Below are 23,549 nucleotides of genomic sequence, written 5' to 3'. Positions count from 1 at the left end.
CGGTTTAACGTCGAACAACCAGGATACGATTATGAGGTACGCCGTGGTGGTGGACTCCGGAAATTTCGACCACCTGGGGTTCTTTAACATGCACCTAAATCCAAGTACACGGGGGCGTACGGATAGCGAGTTTCGTACATGTAAATGAGCATTGTGCAGCTTCAAGGTGGATGCCACATTTTCAGTGTACCATAATGCTAATTACCATTGCAGCACCCGTACACTGCGTGAATTTATCTGGAGAAACAAAGAAATCCGCGAGACCTAGAGCACGACAGAAATGCGACAGCGGGCGTAAGTTTATTGTTCAACTGCCGAGTTTAATCAAGAAAAATGCATCTAATGTTTGACCACTTATAAATGTATTTTTCCTGCATATGCGCTTCAAACGATTTCTTAAGCTCTCTCACTTCAAGATGGTCGTGTTACTTACAGCTCGAGAGTAAATATTTCCGTTCTTGCTGATAAATGCCCAAAACTGCTTGCCGATTTCAAGTTTAGCTATCCGGTTTAAATCGAAAGGCGTTTAACTTGCCAATTGACCGACTGCTGAAATCGTAACGCTGGGTTCTTTCCAAAATTGCGTTCCCACCGAAAGATTTCATCCTACATTCTCTGTCACCTTTATTTCGAAAACGAGATGCACCCCATTACTTCTTGAGCCTATGCTGGTGCGTGTTTAGTTGTTGCATGTACGCATCCATACACGCATTTTATACACGCATTTTATACGCTTTTTATACACGCACTCAAAGCTCATAATCTGAGGCCCACATGACACGCAGGCCTGCACTGACCTGCCACGCCGTCGAGCCTCTTTTTTACGCTACTGTAGCGGTTTCAGAACGAGAATAGAGTGTACTAGGACGGGGGAGTGCTCGGAACGAGCTTCGAAAAGTGAAGCCCAAACGGGGTCAAATCTCTTGTGGCGCTGAGATCAGTAGTCTGCATTGTATCGTCGTTTAAGAGTTGCGCGCAGATCCACCAATGTGGTGCAGTGGTATAATGCCCAATTCCCACTCAATAGGCCCGGGTTCGTATCGCAGCTGTAGATGGTGGGTTTTTTGTAGTGTCACTGGTTATAGCTGTGTTGGTTTTCCTTTGTGTTTTAAAACTAGCTTCAATTGATACGTATTCCTACAAAAAGTAGCGTGAAATGTTAAGTGAAATAGAAGAAATTTCACACTGAGCGTAATTATTAACAGCGCCACCGCACGGCGTTCAACAAAAACGTGATGTTTGGCCTCCGATATTTTCGCGAAAACGAGACTTCACATTTTACGTTAATTTTTGTAGCGATGCGCAGCAACTGAAGCTACTGTAGAGAAGCCTTGGGACATGGTAATGGGTTACCCTCTCCAGCGCCTTCTAGTGGGTCATCCTCTTTGGTTGCTTGAAGAAAGAACGCCGCTCGCGCAGGGAGTTCGTGCCTTGCCGTGACTGTCGCCATTACTCATTGTCGTTGAGTGCTGTCTATTAAACACCTTAACAATTTGGTGGAGAGTGCTCTGCTCCCATTCAATGCCCCTGGAGCTCCGATCCCGTACCTTACCATCTACCATGCCTCAAGACGCCGCCCAGCAAACGCCTCCTCTCGCAACGAGCACATGTCCCGGTGTCCCCCGTATACGCGACCCACCTATCTTCACTGGCGCCGATAGCACCGACGTGGAGGACTGGCTCGCAATTTACGAGCACGTCAGCATCCCCAAGAAATGGGACGAAGAAGGCAAGTTAAGCAACTTGGTGTTCTACCTCGCGGGCGTAGCAAGCTTGTGGTACAACAACCACGCGTCCGATTTTGCGACTTGGGCCGATTTCAAGACCGCCGTCATCAGCGTTTTTGGCCGCCCAGCAGTTCGTAAGCTGCAAGCCGAACAGCGCTTACGTGAGCGATCTCAGCAGGCCGGTGAATCGTTCACAAGTTATATCGAAGACGTCCTCGACTTGTGTAAGAAGGCCAACGGAACCATGTCTGAGTCTGACAAGATCCGGAACGTAATGAAAGGCACTGACGACGATGCCTTCACCATGCTGCTCGCCAAAAACCCTGGCACAGTGGCCGAGGTCATAACGCTGTGCCAGAGCTACGAGGAGCTCCGCCGGCAGCGTTCGATGACCCGTCGCTCCCCATCACGCGACGCAGAGCTTGCTGGCTTGGCGGCAATATCTGACCAGGCCGCGTTGCTGGCAGAAGTCAAGTCATTCGTGCGCGAGGAAATTGCACGCCAGATCTCCCTCCTCGCCTTTGCCCACCCGCCGCACGTTCAACAGTCGTCGACCACCCTTCTTCCTACTCTGCGCCGAGCGATTGAGCAGGAAATTGCGGAGGTCATGCCTGAGTACCACCCGCAACCTCCGGCTCCTGCGCCTCAGAGTTACGCTCAAGTTGTCGCCAGGACGCCCCAAGTAATTCCTGCGGCTGCCCCAATGAGTTACGCCGAAGCCGCCGCTAGACCTCCGTTCTTTGAGGCGGGTGTGCCGGCTACATATGCTGACGCCATCCCTCGGCCCCGACTGCAGCCCACTATGCAGTCATTTCAGCAGCCGACTCGACCTACCCCGGCGAGCCGATGGCGCACCCCCGACAACCGGCCCATCTGCTTTGCTTGCGGTTACGCCGGTCACGTGGCACGTTATTGTCAACGCGTGCAGCCGCCTCGAGTCGCGTCACCTGTCACCAGCCAGTCAAGCCGTGCATTCTACGACCCACCTCCACCTATGTCGCCGACGTCACGCCCACCTCCAGCTACTCGCCGCTCTCCGTCTCCCCGACGTCGGTCACTGTCACCCATGCGGCCTCGTTCGGTCGCACGAGAGCAGGAAAACTAGTCGTCGCAGTCCAGGAGGCAAGGGCTGCGACGCTATCGAACTGTGAAAGCCCTCAGCGAAGTCCATCGAATGTAATCGACGTGCTTGTGGACGGTGTTCGCGCATCGGCCCTTATCGATACTGGAGCCGCTGTATCGTTATGGACGCAAAACTTTGCCGCTTACTTCGAAAAGTGATGACGATACTTTCTGGGATGTCCCTTCGTACCGCGAGCTCCCAGAATATTCATCCCACAGCAGTATGCACTGCTCGCGTCGTCATTCAGGACGTTCTGTACGACGTCGAGTTCATCATGATTGCGGCATGCTCTCACGACGTCATCTTGGGATGGGATTTCCTCTCCCGCCACGACGCCGTAATTCGTTGCGCACCAGCCGGAATCGAACTCTCACCGTTCTCACATTTGACGCCGACAGACAGTCCATCGGCAATGAGCAAGATCCTCGTCCAAGACGATACGAAAGTGCCTCCAAACTCGTCAACGGCTGTGTCGGTCTACTGCGCCGGTCTCTCCGACACCACTGCACACCTTTCGCCATCTGCCCGCGTCTGCACTAGGAAAGGGTTGCTGGTACCTTTTGCGACCGTGCGAGTCACTCAGGGCAGCACCACTATTTTTGTTACCAACCCATCCCCGTGCATTGTTACGTTGGTTCGAGGGGAATGTCTCGGCAAAGTGGAACCCGTTGAAGACGCACAAGTTCTGGACGCACCCGATGACTCGCACTGTACTAGTTCCCGCACCATCAGTGCTGTTTCCACGTCTGATTCGTCACCTACTGATGTATTTGGTCCCTCCACTGCTGACAACCTTACGTCGGTCCAGCGTTCGCAGCTTCTGTGCTTGTTGGATGAATTTCGTCATTCTTTCGATGTCGGGCAAACTTCCCTCGGCCGCACGTCCGCTGTTACGCATCGCATCGACACTGGCGCCCAACCACCACTGCGACAACGTCCATATCCCGTGTCTCCCACAGACCGCCGGGTAATTAACGAGCAAGTGGACGATATGCTTCGACGCGATGTAATTCGGCCCTCCGACAGCCCATGGGCGTCTCCTGTTGTTCTCGTTACGAAGAAGGACGGTTCTGTGCGGTTCTGTGTGGACTACCGACGGCTCAACAAGGTCACCCGCAAGGATGTTTATCCACTGCCGCGAATCGACGACGCGATTGACAGCCTCCAAGGAGCAGAATTCTTTTCATCTCTCGATTTGCGCTCGGGGTACTGGCAAGTACCCATGGCTGATGACGCTCGACCAAAGACAGCCTTTGTCACGCCCGACGGCTTGTACGAGTTCAACGTCATGCCGTTCGGTCTGTGTAATGCGCCCGCGACCTTCGAGCGCATGATGGACACCGTTCTGCGTAACTTGAAATGACACACGTGCCTGTGTTACCTGGACGACGTCGTCGTCTTCGCTCCGGACTTCTCCACGCATCTCCAACGTCTGCGGCATGTTTTGACACGTTTGAGCAACGCCGGCCTCCAACTGAATCTGAAGAAGTGCCGATTTGCGGCACGGCAGCTGACAATCCTCGGCTACGTCGTGTCCAAAGACGGAATCCTTCCCGATCCGGCCAAGCTTCGGGCCGTGGCCGAATTTCCCAAACCTACGTCCGTCAAAGATCTGCGCAGTTTCGTCGGACTGTGTTCATACTTTCGACGCTTCATACGAAACTTTGCCACCATCATATCGCCGCTGACGAAGCTCCTTGGAAGTAACGGACCCCTAAATTCGTGGTCGTCCGAGTGTGACGACGCGTTCGCAAAGCTCCGTCGTTTGTTGACGTCTCCTCCCATTCTACGTCACTACGACCCTACGGCCCCTACGGAGGTACACACGGACGCCAGCGGTGTAGGCCTCGGCGCCGTCCTTGCGCAACGCAAACCAGGGTTCCCCGAATATGTCGTGGCATACGCAAGCCGTACGCTTACCAGAGCCGAGACCAATTACTCAGTCACGGAAAAAGAGTGCCTGGCGATCATATGGGCCCTTACAAAGTTTCGACCTTATTTGTATGGTCGCCCATTTGATGTCGTCACCGACCATCATGCACCATGCTGGCTGTCGTCATTGAAGGATCCCTCAGGCCGTCTCGCCCGCTGGGCACTTCGCCTGCAGGACTACGACATCCGCGTGCTGTACCGCAACGGACGCCAGCATGTTGACGCCGACGCCCTCTCGCGCTCTCCCTTGCCTGACGACAATGCCCCCTGCTCAGTATCTCACATAGCTGTTGCTTCAATCAGCGTTCACACCATTGCTACCGAACAGCGCAAGGATAAATGGATCACCTCGCTGATCGACTTGCTCACTCATCCGACGGCAACACCATCCACTCGCGCGTTACGTCGTCAAGCCCACCAATTCGCCGTTCGTGACGACCTCCTGCACCGACGCAATTACAACGCCGACGGCCGCCAATGGCTACTAGTGATGCCCAGCAGTCTGCGTTCTGATATATGCGAGGCCTTCCACTCCGACCCGCAATGCGCGCACTCTGGGGTATCCAAAACTTACCACCGCATTCGACAACGATACTTCTGGCGTGGGATGTACCGCTACTTGCAGAAGTTCGTTCGCTCCTGCCTCGATTGCCAACGCCGAAAACCTGCAACGCACGTGTCGCCAGCAGGTCTACAACCATTACCTTGCCCTAACCGTCCGTGCGGGCGCGTGGGCATCGATTTGTATGGACCACTTCCTCTGAGTTCGGCTGGTAACAGCTGGGCCATCGTCGCTGTTGACCATCTAACGCGATACGCCGAAACCGCCGCCCTCCCAGCGGCTACAGCGCGCGATGTTGCCTCCTTCCTACTACACCGATTCATACTGCGTCACGGTCCACCCCAAGAGCTTCTCAGCGACCGAGGCCGTGTCTTCTTATCGGAAGTCGTGGAAGCCATTCTGAAAGAGTGCCATGCTGTTCACCGCAAAACTACTGCTTACCACCCGCAGACGAATGGCCTAACCGAACGCTTTAACCGCACGCTCGGCGACATGCTGTCAATGTACGTCGCCGCCGACCACACCAATTGGGATGTCATTCTGCCCTTCGTCACCTCCGCCTATAACACCGCCCCTCAGAGCACTACTGGTTTTTCACCATTCTTCTTACTGTACGGAAGGCACCCGTCGCACACCATCGACACGATACTTCCATACAAGCCGGATTCATCTGAGTATGCGCCTATTTCTGACACAGCCAGGCTCGCTGAAGAGTGTCGCGAGCTTGCCAAGACATTTACGACGCAGGAACAAGAGCTGCAGAAGAGCATTCTGCGATGGCACCACCACTTCTGAACCCACGTTCCTTCCTGGAGCGCTCGTATGGCTCTCGGTCCCTACCACTGCAAGTGGCCTTTCTTCAAAACTGCTGCCGAAATACGAAGGCCCATACCGGGTCGTCGAGCGCACATCCCCGGTCAACTACTTGATCGAATCCATCGAACCAGCTTCGGACATGCGCCGTCGAGGGCGCGACATTGTCAACGTGGAGCGCCTCAAGGCCTACTATGACCCACTCATAGTGACGAGCTGTTAGGTCGCCGGACGGCTCCCTTTTCGTACCCGGGGTAATTGTAGAGAAGCCTTGGGACATGGTAATGGGTTACCCTCTCCAGCGCCTTCTAGTGGGTCATCCTCTTTGGTTGCTTGAAGAAAGAACGCCGCTCGCGCAGGGAGTTCGTGCCTTGTCGTGACTGTCGCCATTACTCATTGTCGTTGAGTGCTGTCTATTAAACACCTTAACACTACTTTAAAGAAACAAAGGAAAAGTACCACAGATATAATAAGTGAAATGAAAACCCACCATCTACAGCTGCAATTCGAACCCGGGCCTTTTGAGTCGGAAGCGGTCATTCTATCCCTGCACCACTTTGGCGCAGCCGTACGCAGTTCTTACACCCCGTATTCACAAACGCTCCTAGTCTCCACCCTTCACTCGAAAGGCTCCTTGAGTGCTGTTTTCCAATTCACAAATTACCCAGAACGATTTCGACGAGAATAATACAGGTTTGCAATTTGTTCAAATGGTCGAAAATGTGTACAAAACGGGGCTGCAAAGAAAAAGGTGCAATGCGATAACTGCGGAATTTTTTCAGGTAAATAAGTGCGAAATATTGAACAAAGGTGATGCCGAGAAATCAGGTCCCTGCTTATAGCGCTGACGATAACGAAGTACACCTTGTAAACGAGGCCTACATGAAGCTGTCGAGAGAGGTTAGCATTGTTCGAGAAATTGATTAACGTGCAGTGGCAAACGACTCTTAAACTTAATCAGCACTAATGCTTGCGTCAGCAAAGCACTTTTTAGGCATACTTACGCGAGAGCACCTTTGCGACGGTTTATCTCACACACACACACACACACACACACACACACACACACACACACACACACACACACACACACACACACACACACACACACACACACACACACACACACACACACACACACACACACACGCACGCACGCACGCACGCACGCACGCACGCACACACACGCACGCACGTACGCACGTACGCACGCACGCACGCACGCACGCACGCACACACACACACACACACACACAGACGCGCGCGCGCACACACACACACACAAATGTACTACGCACGCACAGAAGATTGCATCTGTCAGGCTCGCGTTAGCCTTGTTGGCTCGTCATAATGCCGAGTTGTAGAGACTGACGAACAAGACCCACACACAACACACTGTACAGGGACGCACATGAGTAAAGCTTTGTATTCAAATATTAAAAAAAACACCCTTATGGAACATAGCTCTAGCGAATTGCAATAATGGTGATGCTGGTGATATGAGCATCCTGCTGGAAACGCAGCGATATCACCATGCAACCAAACTCGTTCTTTGAAACCTCCTGATGCCTTTCAAGGTTCAGTTATTGTTGCAATGGAAGCTACAGTTTTCGTGGCAGAACGATGACTTCATTTTTTACAGAAAAAGCAGCGCAAAAACATGAGAAAACCAAGAAGACACGTAGAACAAACAGGCGCAAACTTTCAACTAAATTTAATTTGAACAAACAAAGATCTTCAGGGCACCTTGTATATTGGCGAAGATTTGTCCATTGATTACCAGAGAAAACCCAGGCTCTTTAAAACATGCGGTACAGTACACGGTGAACAAAGAATGCAGTCTATGAAGTCACCCTAAGCTGCAACCAGGTATATATAAGGCCAACGGAACGTTGTCACAATGAAGAGCTGTAACAATGCGGGTGGGCATCTAGCGGAACACTGTAAGCGTTGCAGTTGCCTTCCTATTCTTAAACAGACCGCGTTTCGGTACGTTCCGGGCACAGATCACAGAGAAAGAGAGAGAGAGATCAGTGAGGTTTTTTTACTATGCGCGGGCCGAGGGTACATGCACTAGTTGCCAGTCAGTGGCACTTACTTTCTTGAAACGGGATGTAGTTTAAATTTGTGCTTGTTTGTTGTGTCTTCTTCTTTTCCAGCTGTTTATGGCCTGCTTTTTGTTCAAGTACGTTACAACTCGCCCACACCAAGCTCCTGCGACTTCATTATTGCATGTTGTCCACTGTGTTTCGTTAACCCATCTTCTTGCCGCCCTTTACAATTCGCCACAGCCACTTTTGTGCGCGTTGCCGCTATTGCTTTATTATTATACGTCTTGGTAAAGTCTGACTTTTCAAGTTTATCGCTCGTACCAGACCCAAATAAATAAAACAATATCCGTCCAGTAATCTGGGCACCACTTGCCCATTATTTGGTTGGTAACAACTTTATTGATAGTCCTGCAGAGGTTTCGCCGACCGGGCCTTAGGTCTCCCACGTGGGGACGTCGAGGCCTTGCCTCACCGCCGCCTCGCGGGCCTGCTGGACAGCCCAAAGTTAGTCGCCGAGGCTGGGGCTGCGCAAGGCAGCGGCCCACTGCGGCGGAAGGGTTCCGGAGTTAGCACCTTGCGGGTTTTGTAGTAGTCCCAGAGCATGTGAGTTAATGTGGCGGCCTCAGTGTGGCAGACCTTGCATATATTTGTTGGGTATGTACTCGGGTAGAGTCTGTTACACTGCGCGGGTTTGGGGTACGTGCGCCTCTGCAGTTGTCTGAGGGCCGCCGCCTGCGTCATGTTCAGCATGTCGCTGGGCGGAGGAAAGGTCATTTTTTCTCTCGAAAATATTTGGTATAACTAGAGGTGTTCGCAAGAGCGCCCGAAATCGGGCTTCTTGGTGAAATAACATCGCATCATTCCGGCGTAAGGAAGCAACTGGGACAAGGACGCAGGAACGAAACTGTGGTTCATTTGTTCAGTCTCGCTTCTAGGTGTTATTCCTTATCTATTTCCTCACGCTAGCGTATTAATATGAGGAACTCGAGCATCTTCCTCAGGGCACTATCCTTCAAAACGTCATATTTCCCCTCTAGTTTCATATTTTGCTACTGGATATTCTTCTGTAGCTGGCTTCCTCTCTTGTGCTGCTACCCATATTCCCATTTCAACTTCGTTCAATTTACACCGTCATTATCTGCCGCTGTTAGCGTAGTATTTACTGTTAAGTATCACGCTTGTTTTCCCCACTGTCACTCAACACTTATCCTATACAGGCAACTAAAAATTAGAGATGTCTATTTCGATTCACATTTCCCAATCATCTTTTGAAGCAACTTCTTTTCTGACCTTTCGCGCTTCGAAGGACACCGAGAATAAGTCTCCCTGGAGTGTTTCAAAATGGGTTTTTTCATGTGCCTCAAATAGGCGCACTTGGGCAGAAGTATAACTAGGTAGCTCGTCAGCTCATGCTTCAACTGCTTAACGGGGCAGTGTTCCGTCAACGTTCTCAGCTATTTCTATGATGTGAGGAAAAATAGTAAGAATAAAATACTCTAACATCATAGTGGCGTAGTGTATAGGTAGCTACAGCATCGCGTAGCCAACGACAGCTACCGGTATGTGCGGTGGGAGCATGAGCCAGCCATGTCCCATGTATAAATTTATGTAGTGTGCTTAACAAGTTTGCACGTACGATTACGGCTGAACGATTGGAGCACGGTGTTAGAATAGGTTAGGTGTACCGACGCTCCGCCGCCGCCGCGCAGCCTCCCCGCGAACACGGAGACGCGCTTCGCATTTTTTCCGACACGCTGCGCTGGGTGTATCGAGGCTTCAGGTCAGCCGCTTCAACGGGGGCCGCGTCGCTTAATGCTGCATTTGTGCAACTTTTCAACTGCTCGCCGTTCGTTTTTTATCAGGGTAACCGCACATATCACTCTGATTTGAAAGTCAATGCACAACATCAAGAAAATTCAGTGGCGATAGCCAACAGACGGAAACACGTAGGAACTATAGCTTCTGCGAACAGCGATAATGAGTATACAGGTGAACAGAAATTTTAAAAATATCTTAGCTCGTGTACAAGTAAGGCCACCGTGGCAAATTGGGTGAGGCCGCCGTGACGAACTGGGTTAATAATCACTGGGTTAGCAGCCGAGCACCTTAGCCACTGATCCACCGTGGCGGACCCGAACTGGGTTAATCAATAAGAAAAGGTATTCCCTACAAAAGAAAGCGGGGGCGAGGGCGGGGGGGGGGGCATTGACGTTTCACTAAATGATGGTTGTCAGAAGAAAGCAACACATTTGACAATGGTAGGCTAGAAATTCCTCTCGTGGGTTGTCGTTGTGCATGCAACATTTCGGATGAATTCAAGCAGCCGCCTTTGCAACGTTTACACGTGCTGGCTGGCACGTGGTAATGAAGGTTAACGTCCGTTTAACGGCCAATTCATCATGACTGACCATGTGCCATTCTGATTGTGCCTCTCCTTACATGTTGTTTCTTGCAGTAGCAGAAGTAGAACTTTGTGCCCTGCTCTGGGTGCACAAACGTGAAATGGTCGTGCTCGTTTCCTTTTCAGCGTCCCAACCATTTGCTTTCCAGTTTTTTCTTTCGGGAATTACAGGACTTGAGAGTGACACCATATTCCGTGACGTCACTGTCTGACCAGTTATAACTAACGCGCCAAACCAGACGAGGCCCCATTCTTGCACATATGTTCGCCAGTCGAAACGCCTGCCACCCAAATGCTAGCCTATTTGAAATAGCTCATCCTTGTTCATCGTGCCCTTATTTACACACCATATATTGTCCAGATGGGCAAGAAGTGCTTTGTGCCGCGATGCAATTCGGGCTACAAATCGTGCACGGAGGAAGTTTCCCTTTTCGCTGCTCCGAAGGATAGTGACCGCTTGAAAGTGTGGCGACATGCTATTCCACGGAAGGATCGCGAGTTGCAAGCAACAAATTTTGTTTGTGAAAAACATTTTGATGCGCGATTTGTTACCAAATCATTTGAAGCGCTATATAAAGGAAACGTTTTTGTGAGGAAACATTCTTTCGTATCATTTAGCCGCACCATACAATACTCGAGTTAAAGCAGCTTTTTCAGGCGAAAAATATGCAAAATTCGTAAATCGTGCCAATGCTGTGATAAAATTCTTGGCGCACCATAACGTATATGTCTTGCAGTCTATTTATTTTGAATATGTCAAAGAGCGGCTTCGTAGCCATCGGTCACAAGCTGTCGCCCACTTCATTGCATTCTCTTTCATTCCTGCATTTTCCGACGTGGGAGCGGCGGGTCACGTGCCAATGCACGCCCCGAAAGACCTGAATAGAGTAATTCTATTCCATTACATTAAAACATTAGTCTTCTCGAAAATGTTCAGGGAATTTGCAAATAAGCGGTTCGTAGTAAAAGAATCTGAAGGCTCACTTGATCTCATATGCGAAATGCCCCTTAACATGAAACCCGCTCTTTATATGATGCTGACCGCAAATACATAAATTAATCTTTCGAGGGCAAATGAAGGGTGAATTCAACACGCGTCACGCAACTGCAGATATACTTTTGTAGACAAAATGCGAGCACGATCGCCTAGGCCACGGTGTTGACGAGGCCGAAGGTGGTGTTTCTGAGCTTCACGCTGCATGCCGAAGCGTCATGCGTCAAACACTACTAAGTCTTTATATTTAACTTATGTATATGATATTACAGTACCACACAATCCTCACAGGGCCTTGCGATATCGATAAACACCCTAAAACACCGAATGTTAGAAGCGTCAGGTTTGTGCTGGGTATAGCCAGGCGGCCACCATCCCGCGCGCGCCTCCTTTCGGCAAGAAAGGGAAAGAGGTCCCCGATTTCTCCTCGTTTCAACGCGCCGTCGCTCCACCTAAACTATTTTAACACCGTGGATTGGAGTGAGGAAGTATACAGCGACATTACCAACTTTTGAATGCGCTATAAGCTTCTCTTGAGGCATGCCAACTTCCCGTATATTAATATCGGACGCTTCCTGAACCGACAACAACAAAGAAGCATATCCAGGCAAATAAAAAATAATAATATCTGGGGTTTATCGCCCGAAAACCACGATGCGATTATGAGAGGCGCCGTAGTGGAGGGCTCCGGAAATTTCGACCACCTGGGGGCTCTTGTACATGCGCCTAAATGTCAGCACACAGGCATCAAACATTTTCTCCTCCATCGAAAATGCAGCCGCCGCGGCCGGGATTCGATCCCGCGACCTTCGGGTAATGTCCAGGCAAAGAATTCGACACATGACTTCAGCTGATACATCTTACTACACCGCGCTAAAGAAGCATTTTTTTAATGCTTAAGTACACATGATTTTATTACGTCACTTTATATCAGCTGTGAAAGGAGAACGTAAGTATTTAAGTGCATGAAATGAATACTATAAAGAAGGAGTCCGCGTTCTGTATTAAAAAAATACAAAAAAATAAAGTATTTTTATGGTAGGATAGGCTTGCAAAGCCAGAAAACTCGCATCATGAAAAAAATATGACTACGGTAAGTGTATTTGAACAGCACCTTTTCGCTTGAGTGCGACGTCGCTACTGTTTTTTCCATGTCTATTGTTTCGTCTTTAATAGCTGCAGTCGATAACACACTGGTAAACACTTACCGGTCAAGAACGTAGCGATCAGTATACAAGAGAACTTTTGCAGGGATGTCAGGAGAAAGTTGTTCTACATGATTGTGCTAAATGCCAACCAAAAACGGCAGCCCAATAATCTCACCTTGCGCGACACTTAATCTCAACACACCTATGGAGGCAGAAACCGGGTGTTTATTGCACCACCCGTAATGTATAAACGACGTCCATGCGTTCGCTTTGGATATCACAGAGCCGGGGCGTGATCAATGCACAACTACATTCGTATAGCAAAATTTCTTGGTTTTGTGATGCACATTGAAATGTTCCGTCCTCGAGAACGACTGCGGACGACGTTAACCTGCTACGACAGTTATCAATGCTGCAGTCTCTCCCTAGAGGCCCTACGAAAGAACCACTTGAATGACCTTCGGAGAAAAAGACCATTTGTCTTCGCCGCATAGCTGTTAAGCTGGCGAGGAGACCTTGCGCCCTTTGACAGCTGAGCACTCACGTACGCCCATTAGTAGGCCATTGCCTATTGCCCTCAGGTATGCTGCAGCAAGGCCACGTGTAGCCAGGCGTGCGCAGAGTGGACAGTTGCAAACAAACACGGCAATCTTCTCAATTGCAATAAACCATCAGTTGGCGCATATTTGAGTCGTTTAAAGGAGGAAAAAGATAGCTCGATACTTTGTTTGGTCAGGCACAAGGAAATTCGGTGAATCCTTCGTGCGTGCTTTCGCGACGAAAGACTGTTGAAACGTCGGCTCCAGCGACAGCTTGCTCGACCACTGTTGACAGCGTCGTTTTAAACTTCATATCCACAGTGTCTGTCGTTAGCAGGTACCATTCTCCTTAGCAGCCAGTCCTTTTCATATATTACGCACGATCTTCCTTTGCTAGGCCGCCACTTTAATCTCTAAAATAAAAGTTATAACTGCAAGCAAAAGTTAGTAAAAGCACAAGGTCTCAAAGGCTGTTACAATTTAGTATAGGAAAGAAGAAATAGACGCAAAGTTTAGCCGGTTGCTCAGACTGGCTGTTATGGAGAGAGGGGGTTAGGGGAATAAAATACTAAAGGAAAGACGTTATCACAGTGTCGTATTGTCTTTTTCTTTTTTCTTTGTTTACTCTTCTTTCCTTTCGTGTTGCAATTTAGTAATTCTTTAGTAACGATGCACGCCTTCCCAGGTGCAGTCGAGGTAAGTCAGTAATGGCTACTACCCCATTTTGAATGTGGTCCATTTCCTGCGTGACGATAATTTATGTGTAACTTTTTTTGAAATGCAGCTTCGTCCATTATTTTGGATTAACACGCGTGTCCCATTGTTGCGCGGACTGCTGGATATATTACGTGAGAGAAATTTACGAACACATTTCAGTTATTTGCGAGAATACATACGTATACACCAACAAAAAATCTGGTCCCCAAAATCTGCCTACAAATATGCTCGAGGAAACTGCAGATATGTGCGTAGTAATCGGTGGCCGCACTCACGAAACTTCTCGTTCGTAACTGCTCTTTCGCAGATAATATGTCCAGTATCAGTATTGTTTCAAATTTTCTCTTACGAACAATCATAGCGTAAGACGTTTTTGTGAATACGTGCCCTGCTCATTGCAATGTCTAATATACTTTGTAATCTTGCCTATGTTTCTGTATACAGCATGTAACCACTCGCTTGCCCCTTGATGTCCCTTCTAGGACCGTTATGAGCCATTAGTGAATGCAGTATAAAATGAAAGTGTGAATAGCCCGCATTTTTTTTTCGTTTACCTAGAAATCCATTTTACTTGAAGCCGCTTAACATTGGCACAGATGCTGACACAGCTGGGTTGAGCTTTGTTTAAAAATGGTAGTTCATGTACGCTCGTTACGTACACGAGATTTTGTAGCGGCTTCATTAGCACCGACAGTTACTATTACCATTTATGGTTAGTAACTTCCTAACAGTACTTACTGAAAATGTTGTAACATACTTGACAATAATTTAGTAACGGATAGTTAAGTAACCGCGGTTACCTCTCCGTACGAGTTTTTAATGCCTTATTTTAAAATTGCTTTTTCCCTTATTCATTCGTGCCGAAAAAATTACTACGGTTATGAGTCTTATGTCCTACTTTAGAATCATGTTTTTATCGCCGAAGGAAGCTTTTACGAGAGTGCAGAGAGCACGCTAACCTGCACGCTTCGGCTTTTGCTCTTGGAGGCTGAACTTGAGCATTGAGCAGGTCTTAGCGAGTTTTTCGCCCGCCTTAGCGACTGCGGCGCTGCGTTGCTGCGTACGAAGTCGTGGGATCAAAACCCGGGGGCTACGGTTAGATGGGCGCGAAATGCAAGGGCGCCCATGTAGCGCGCATTGGGTGCTAGTTAATAAACACAAGGTGATCATATATGAAACGGAGTTATCTCGCTCAGTTGGCGTGCCAAGTATGAATACGGGAAAGCTAAGACATTTGATGTGGCGTGCAGCGAACGGAAGCAGCAGTAAGCCACGTCGAGCAGGTCAACCATGCATTAGACGACAATGGCTAAATCGGGGCATCCCATGTTTTACGCGGTTCTGTGATGTGTTAACCCAGGGATTTCCAGTTCCGCAAACGTTTTTCAGGTTTCCAAGAGACAATGAGTGAACACAAGTATTTCGGGTCACTATTTCAGCAGGTGTTCATTTTGCGTGAGTACAGTACTAACGGATTCAAACGCGACCTCAAATTTTTTAGCGTGACGCCTTATATGCGCAGTTGCTCGAGATAACCACGTCATGTCGCGACGAATCTGGTCTATAAAGATAGTGTTGGCTTTCATCTACGCGTCCAGGTCAAAATGAGGCCGATGTGAACCGAACTGAAGACGATATAAACGAAAACATGTGCATTACATGACCGGAAATTTTCCTATTTCAATCCTGAGTACTGTACATGAGTAAACCCAGTTATCTGCAAGCCTGACTGGATTGATATAAGCGCAGTGTCGCTAGACTAATTCGTCATGACGACAGCCTACCTGCTGCCGGCAAAGTGCGTTTAATGAAAGGCTTGAATGCATGTTTCGGCTACGCAGTTTGTTCATCTTTTCCTTTTGGCATGTAGTTCAAATGATGTGAAGCAATTATAGGGTCCTTCCTGTTCATGGAAATGCATGTAGCCGGTCTGAAACTTTGTGGTCCTTTACTTCTATTGCTGTCACTGAAATACATGTAATGGACTCACTGATGCTTTGAGAAATCGTTTGACAGGGAATGTCGCTGGAGTCTCCGTTTTTACAAGTGGACGTTTCTTCGTCAAGGCAGTGCTGCTGTCCTGAGGAACACAAGTCAACTTGCCGAAAAATTCCCTCCAGCGGCATTCCCTGTTCAACGATTTCTCATCGCTTCACGCCTCCATCTTCCCCTGAACTTCTGTCTTGTTTGGTACTCAAGTTCTGTAAGAACAATATGTGCGCCGTTACAACAGACGTGATTCAGCCAATCAAGTGCGGTGTGGCCAGGTCGTGATTGTTTAACAATTTTTGCATTGGTTCGAATATTCTGGGTTCAATGTGTGTTCGTTATGTGCATATTTCAGTCGTGAATTAAATATGCTTTTGCGGATTGACACTTGCACACTATATAATTCTGTGTTTTAGTACGAATTGTGTCATTAAGGAAAAATAAATTTCAGTTTTACTTTTGTTGATCAAGTTTTTTCCTATTGAGAAATCCGCCAGCTTTAGTGTGTCTACTTCTCAACACACGAACATAATTTAAAAAGAAATGGTTAACTAAATTAAACGGATGGCCGAGCGGCCAGTGGACCTGCAAGAGAGCACGAACACACTCCGCTTGCATGCGAAGTGGGAAAGGAGAGCTTCCGCGGCAGGCCTCCTACTCTCGGTTTCGCGCCCTTTCCTTCTATTTGCTGACCTCACCAGTGACATCATGAAAGGAATGTTTTGCTCGTGAATTATTTCTAGTATCATACCCGGCAGCCGCCAGTGGTTGAAAAGGCGCTGCCCCAGCGTATCAGGATGCGAGATGGCCTCCCATGGGAGGTATAGGAAGTTTTCGCCCCCCCGGCGGGGTGTCCGCCAGGGGGCGGAAAGAAAAAAGCCGTGTGAAATGCGATGACTGCGTCTCATTTTTGCTGTAGGTGATTTGTTAGTCCAATGGTGTGTACTGTCGGCCGCAAAAGTTTGCGGGATGTGCAGCGCGTGGCCGAGCGACGGAAAACTGCATTGCTGCGTCACCTACCGTGATGCGGCCGGTGTTGAGGCTATCGGCCGCAGCCTCCGCGATTAGATCCGGCAGGCACGTTACCTAAACGCGCCGTCGCTGATCGCCGAGGCCGATAGCCTCAACACCCGCCGCATCACGGTAGGTGACGCAGCAATACAGTTTTCTGTCGCTCCGCCACGCGCTGCAGATCCCGCAAACTTTTGCGGCCGACAGTACATTGTACAATTAGTTGGAAAGATATTTCAAGGGCATCTTCAGAGAGTGTTCACTTGGAGAAAGGGTAACTTCGGGGAGGTTTTGCAAATACGCACACTTGAGAAACAAACATTTGCACAGCCTTTTCAGAAAACAGGATTGGTCAAGACCTAGTGATCAGTGCCATCGCTATAACGGCTACGTTCCGACTACAATGCCGTCATTACGGCGGACACCACTCACATGTTCCTGGCCTGGTACAGATGTGCGAGCCGTGTTCGGGTATCAGGCTGCAGGAAGGAACGCGATCCACTTCGAGCAACTGCTCGTCCTCCACGCCCGCGCCACTGTCTGCCGACGGCCGGAAACGTAACCCGAATGCCAAGTCTCCTTTGGCCGTTTGGAAAGCCCAGATTAGACGAGCACCGGCCTGCTCGACCTGCACGGCGAGCTCGAAGAGACCACGGCGGTCGATGCTCAATTGCTGAATGCCCTCACGGCGCCACAAGCTCCTGGAGGCGAGGTCTTTCCGGTACTCGTCGGGAACGTCGCCGCCGGGGCACACCAAGTGAGGGCACCGTGGGTCTCCGTCAGGTCCCTTTAGAAATCCGCCCCAGTGGGCCGGCAGCTTGTCCAGGTCCATGATCTCGGCGAAATCTTCCTTCCAGCCATCTGCGTACGCATGGACAATGCTGTAAATAGCTTTCGCATCAATGGTCAAGGTAGCGTTGTCTCAGTAACGCCTTATATCTTCAGAACAAATCGCTAACGAACAAGAGAATACTATTTCAAGCAGACATAGCGCACTTATCTGCTTTGTTTTGTCCCTTGGTTCTTGGTGCGTTGTTCTGTAGTTAGTGTAGGCAACTCGCGTAGTTTTGGCTGCTTTAAGGTAACGCTTGCCTTTCGCGCATAGTACTCCCACGTTTATTTGTATTAATGTTTTTCTTTATACCGTGTACTTTATTATTTAACAAACCATGCACGTCATTCAAATGTAAATCAATGAAACCAAACTGCGCACTCGCTGACCTTGCTTTTCCTGATAAGTTTGTCTCGTTATACTCTTCAAAGAAAGTTATATTGTGATATCAATTATATGGAAGCTACAAGTGCATTTTCATCGTCGGCGTCAGTGGCACCGCCACGTTTCATATAAATTGATAACTGCACCCTACGCGTCGTATGTTCTGTGTGCGAGTGAAAGCGCACGAGCTCAACAGAGCCGGAGTGGGGGCTGCGCGGGTCCTGCAGGAAATGGGCACTTGGACCGCGCGTGGTCACCTGTTGGCGCGTGCACTGTATCTGGTATCGTTAGAGGCGATCAGTAGATGGCTCATAGCGTTGTACGTGCTGTGCTCTCATCGCAACATTGGCCTCGAAGCCATAGGCAGCACGAAGGTCACTTCGCTCACTACAGCGGCCACGTTTGCTAAAGGAGTGAGCTCCTTGCCTTACTTCGCATAACATGCTATCGCATGCACAGCTTCGCCCTTGCGGCGAAGCATCTATCTATCTATCTATCTATCTATCTATCTATCTATCTATCTATCTATCTATCTATCTATCTATCTATCTATCTATCTATCTATCTATCTATCTATCTATCTATCTATCTATCTATCTATCTATCTATCTATCTAACCGCCTACGTATGGGCGCTCTCCTGGTCGTCTTCTTAAGTTCGTATATGCCATAACTGGCATAGGAGGGCATGGACAAGGGGAAAAAAAGCTACGCCCATTCGTCAGTGTGCGTCATGACCTCGAGCACTTTCTTTTTTTTTTGTTTCTTCAAACGCGGGCTTTACTTTCAGTGCGATCGCAAGCTCAAGTCCGGGCACGTGACGGCATTCCGCGGCGTCCGCGTTAAATATGCAGCTCACGCTGCTTAAATTAGCCAATGACCGTGGATTTTTCGTTTATGGCGCGGTCATTTGGATTTACGGCATCATTTGTCGCGAGAAGAGCGAGCGACTTCTAGCTGAATGAGAATTAGTTGCAAATTCCAGGCCGTGTGCTGCGCTGTAATGTTGGGCGCGCATGTTCTCAGGGGCTTCGTGTACCGATCGGCAGCGTTTCCTGGCCATGCTGAAAAAGTGTTGCAGGGCCCCTTTATGCACCATTGTAGTCGATGTCCCTGGTGACCTCACGATGTTCGCACAATTTCTCCGTTTACACGAACACATCGATCCACCTCGTAACGCTTGGCTCTAAGCCAAAAAATGCAGCATAGACATATACTCACTACCTGCTTCGCATAAAACGAATTCCCACAGCGCGGGATCTGGCAAATTTTTTATTTTAAATCTGCCCATAACGATGAATAGTTAATTCGTCCGTCTGTAAATTAAACTCACATTGGGCATATAGAAATGTATAGGAGTACAATAATGCAACAGCCAGCGCTTACTTTCACTCATTCATACACTGATGGCCGACGATTCGAAGTTCTGTTAAGGCCCGAACCCACGTACGCGTTGCAGCGCGTCGACGCGTGACTTTTTGACGCGGCGCCGCGCCCTCTCCCTATGGGGAGAGAGGGCGCGTGGCTACGCGAAGCTGCGCGCCCTCCCTCTCCATAGGGAGAGGGCGCGGCGCCGCGTCAAAAAGTCACGCGTTGACGCGCTGCAACGCGTACGTGTGTTCGGGCCTTTATGATCGGACTTCACGGCTTGGCGCCGCTGAATCGTGGAAATGATTTGGCGGCATCTTCTCTGCTTTCTGCATCGTCAACGTTCCCCGAAACGCACCAGATGCGGCGGAAACACTGCAGTTGTATCCTGAACCCTTCAAGGCTGTCAGTGCACCTCGTCAAGCGCTTTGGAGACACTCGGCTGAGTTTGACGGTTTTATGGCCTGGAGATGAACTATTAGCAGTCGAGGTTGCTCGGAAGAGGCAGTCACTTGTGCACTACTTTGTTCACTATTCTGCGAGATGCACCGGACAATTAGCCGAGTGGCTTAGATTCCTCATCGGGCACCTTTTGCACACTACGCGGAGTCTTTGTGGCAGTGTGACCCGACCGGCAGCTGGCCGTCACCTGCGCCGGCGACGCTATCGAGGCAAGGAAATAGTTTTCACAGTGGGCAGTTTCAGCACAGTTGTCAGCAGAGTGTTTGTGTGAACCGCACTTGGCACAGGTTTGACGGCCACGGCAGCTCTGAGAGCCGTGAGCGAAACGCTGGCACTTGAAGCAACGCCGCGGGTTCGGTACGCACGGTCTGACCTTTAATTTCAGATATCCGGTTTCGATATATTCTGGTAGTGTGCTTGTGCGAAATGTGAGGATTAGGCGTTTTGTCAAGATTTCTTTATCATCGCGCCTGATTTTGATCCGCTGTACATTTATGACGTGCTGTTCACTCCAACCCTCGAGGAGCTCAGTTTCTGTCAGGTGGAGCAGGTTTTGGTCAGACACTATACATGGGAATCTGTTAAGGGAACAGGCGGTGTGACAGAAAGAGCTGTATATTACATACGATTAGTAATATATACAAATAGAGGAACAAGGTGTTGAATGAGCATGTGCAAAATATAAGTGTGGAACACAGTATGACGCACACGGGCACACAAAAGCACAACTACAGTCTAACTTGAATTAACCTAGTATATATGATAAAGCAATGCACCTCCATTTACTTTGCGTTCAATTTGCGCTCACATATTACAGTTGAAGATGCCTCTGAAAGACAATATACGCGCGGCTTTGCAGAACACTCGTTGCGATGTTCAAGCTTTCAGGTGCTCGCCCTGCGATGCATATCGGTGGGTTTTTCAATAAAACTGAGGGGGAAGAACAGTTACCTTTTGCGTAAATGGCCACCTTGTCCACCGTCCTCTGTGACAGAAATGGGCGAACAATCTTCCACAGGACCGGAAAAAAGTTTGGTGCTGGAAGATGTGCAATGTACACGTCAGTATCCATACTTAATATAAACAGCGCAAAAAAGCTCGGTGACGGAAAGAAAACACACAGGACAGGCACTGACTTCAGCTGAATTTTTATTGACATGACAGCATTATGTAAGCACTTGTGGTACCAATAAGATAAAAGAAGAACAGGAAAAACAACAGGAAAAAAAATTCAGTGACAGGAACTGTGGGGTCTGAGAGGTCCCCGCTCTCGGAACACACGGACACAGTAGACGCCGTCGGGCAAACCAACATGTGTTCCCATTTATTAACTTGCTTTTTACATACGGCGGGCTCGCCTGCCGAATCTGATACATAACTAGTCACTTGCTAAATAACCTTATACAATGCTAATGAATACCCGGAAAACATAACCCACACTCATGACAACATAAGACATACAATGCTCCGCGAATGCGGCGTCGCCGATGCACGACTCACCCCGAGGGGCCCGTGGGAAAGGAGCCGCGGTATCGTCCCCCACGGTACCACCGCAGGAGACGTCCATCCACGCGCGCCGCGAAACCCAAAGAGAGGCTCACTGCTGTGTTCTGTCCGCCGGCCTAGCTTCTCCCGCAGGCGGCGCTTACGGCGCCACCGCGCAAACCCTAACCCGCGCGAACAAAGCGCCACTGCTCGCTCGGACGCCATTTAACCTGCCTGCGGCCTATCCGCGAGACGCGCGTGCGCCATGAGACGCAAACGGCTTTACAGGGGGTGATAGCACCCCCACAGAACCCACCAAAAACATTAACAATCATCGTGCTCTACTGCGCAAACTCCCGCATTATGAGAAACAGACCTATCTGTCAGATAGTGCAACCGACGATTTAATTACGCACCCGCTCCTTTCTCGCACCATCTGAGCAGCCTCACTAATTATGCGCGCTTGCTCATCCTTTATCTGATCGACAACTGCAGTCCCCTCAAACTGCGGAATGCACCCACCCGTGCTCACATGCAGTCCAATGAAGCCATCTTTACCATTACGAATGTTATTGGCGTGCACACGTAAGCTCCCGTTTAGGCACCTGCCCGTCTCGCCCACGTAACACGCCCCGCAAGACAAGGGGATCCTGTAGGATTTAGGAAGTTGAAATGGCTCCAGCCAAGTTTATAGAGAGCCCGACGTTTCGGGACCGATTCGGTCCCTTCCTAAGGGGGTGACTATAGGTTGGTCATGGAAGCATCTCCCCGACTTGTTTCACCACGGCTCCGGATTTCCCTTTCCCTCACATTTCGGAGGCCCTGAACGTATAGCCATTTCAACCTCCCATATCTTCCACCCAGCCAGACAGATTTCTGTCGAAATGTTTACATTTAAGGGGATCCTGTACACCACGCTCTGCACACAGTCAACAAACTGTGCTCTGTGTTTGATGACACATTGTTTTCCGCGTCTCTTTACGAGACAGGTCCTATTCGCCAGCTCGCCAGCTGGAACATCTTGTCGGGAGCCCTGAAGACAACTTCAACATTAATACGTTGTCATATTTTCTTAAGGCGATGGGACACAGAGCGCATATGCGGTATGACGGCCACTCTGTCCCGCTTTTCATCGGTGGTTTGTTCTGTGTCGCCGTCAGTGCCCCTAGGTCTCCTTTTTCTGTGCATTGCCTCAGCTACAGAAATGAGCAAAGGGTGCGGGTGTCCTGCTTTTTCTAGGCGTTTCGACTGTGCCCGGAGACTAGCTTCCGAGGCGTATTGGCAGGACCTATTCAAAGCGTTCGAGAAACAAGACTGTACAATAGCTCTCTTTACTAATTTACTATGAGTTGATGTGAACGAAAGGATAAGCTTCTGCGAACTCTGTGAACTGGGCATCGTAACGCCAGCACGTGTGGTCCTCTGATAATGAAATCCTCAGATCTAAGAAGTGGATGCTGTCCATTTCCGGCATCTTGTAAGACCCCACGAGCGGACAGAGGCATTCGCGAAACGTTGCCTAAAACATGCATGACCCGAGAATGAAAAATTAGTGAATCACACTGCATAATTATCAGATAATCATCCACATATCTAAAGGTTAATATGACGGATAGTTTTCTAAGCCGTTCACTCAATGCCGTGTCAAATTTTGCTAACAATAGGTCACTCAGAAAAGAAGCTATCGAAGACCCGATCGAGACACCATCTTTTTGAATGTACGTCTTCTTGTCCCATTCTACGAAAGTTGACGTAAGGTACAATGATAAAAGGTCCAAGAACCCTTTAGAAGTCACAATCGTGGTGTTCTGAAATGGCAACACTCCAAAAATCAGCATCGGCCGACGCAAGCGAGCTCTGAGCCAACGTTACGCATGCTTGTAAGCAGTTAGCCAACACTACGCACCATTACATTAATAATAACAATATATGTGGTTTAACGTCCTAAACCAAGTTATGATTATGCGGGACGTCGTAGTGGAGGGCTCCAGAAATTTCGACCACCTGGGGTA

At 49.2% G+C, this 23,549-nt stretch overlaps 2 protein-coding genes across 3 annotated transcripts in view; one reads left to right on the top strand and one right to left on the bottom strand.

Moving 5' to 3' along the window:
- LOC119390824 (nascent polypeptide-associated complex subunit alpha, muscle-specific form) overlaps window positions 1-23,549 on the top strand; it is a 671,315-nt gene that overhangs the window by 345,879 nt on the left and 301,887 nt on the right. The gene's annotated exons all lie outside the window — the stretch shown is intronic.
- The window catches only part of LOC119390816 (SEC14-like protein 2), an 80,169-nt gene that overhangs the window by 962 nt on the left and 55,658 nt on the right, over window positions 1-23,549 (bottom strand). Inside the window, exons 7-8 of the mRNA XM_037658522.2 lie at window positions 21,004-21,090; window positions 17,440-17,868 (exon numbers count right to left, since the gene is read on the bottom strand). Coding sequence (XP_037514450.1) covers window positions 17,440-17,868; window positions 21,004-21,090 — 516 coding nt within the window. The remainder of the gene's footprint in view (window positions 1-17,439; window positions 17,869-21,003; window positions 21,091-23,549) is intronic.

The sequence above is a fragment of the Rhipicephalus sanguineus genome, chromosome 1 (genome assembly GCF_013339695.2).
Source record: "Rhipicephalus sanguineus isolate Rsan-2018 chromosome 1, BIME_Rsan_1.4, whole genome shotgun sequence".
NCBI classification, from domain to species: Eukaryota; Metazoa; Arthropoda; class Arachnida; order Ixodida; family Ixodidae; genus Rhipicephalus; species Rhipicephalus sanguineus.
This window is presented reverse-complemented; position numbering and strand designations above follow the sequence as displayed.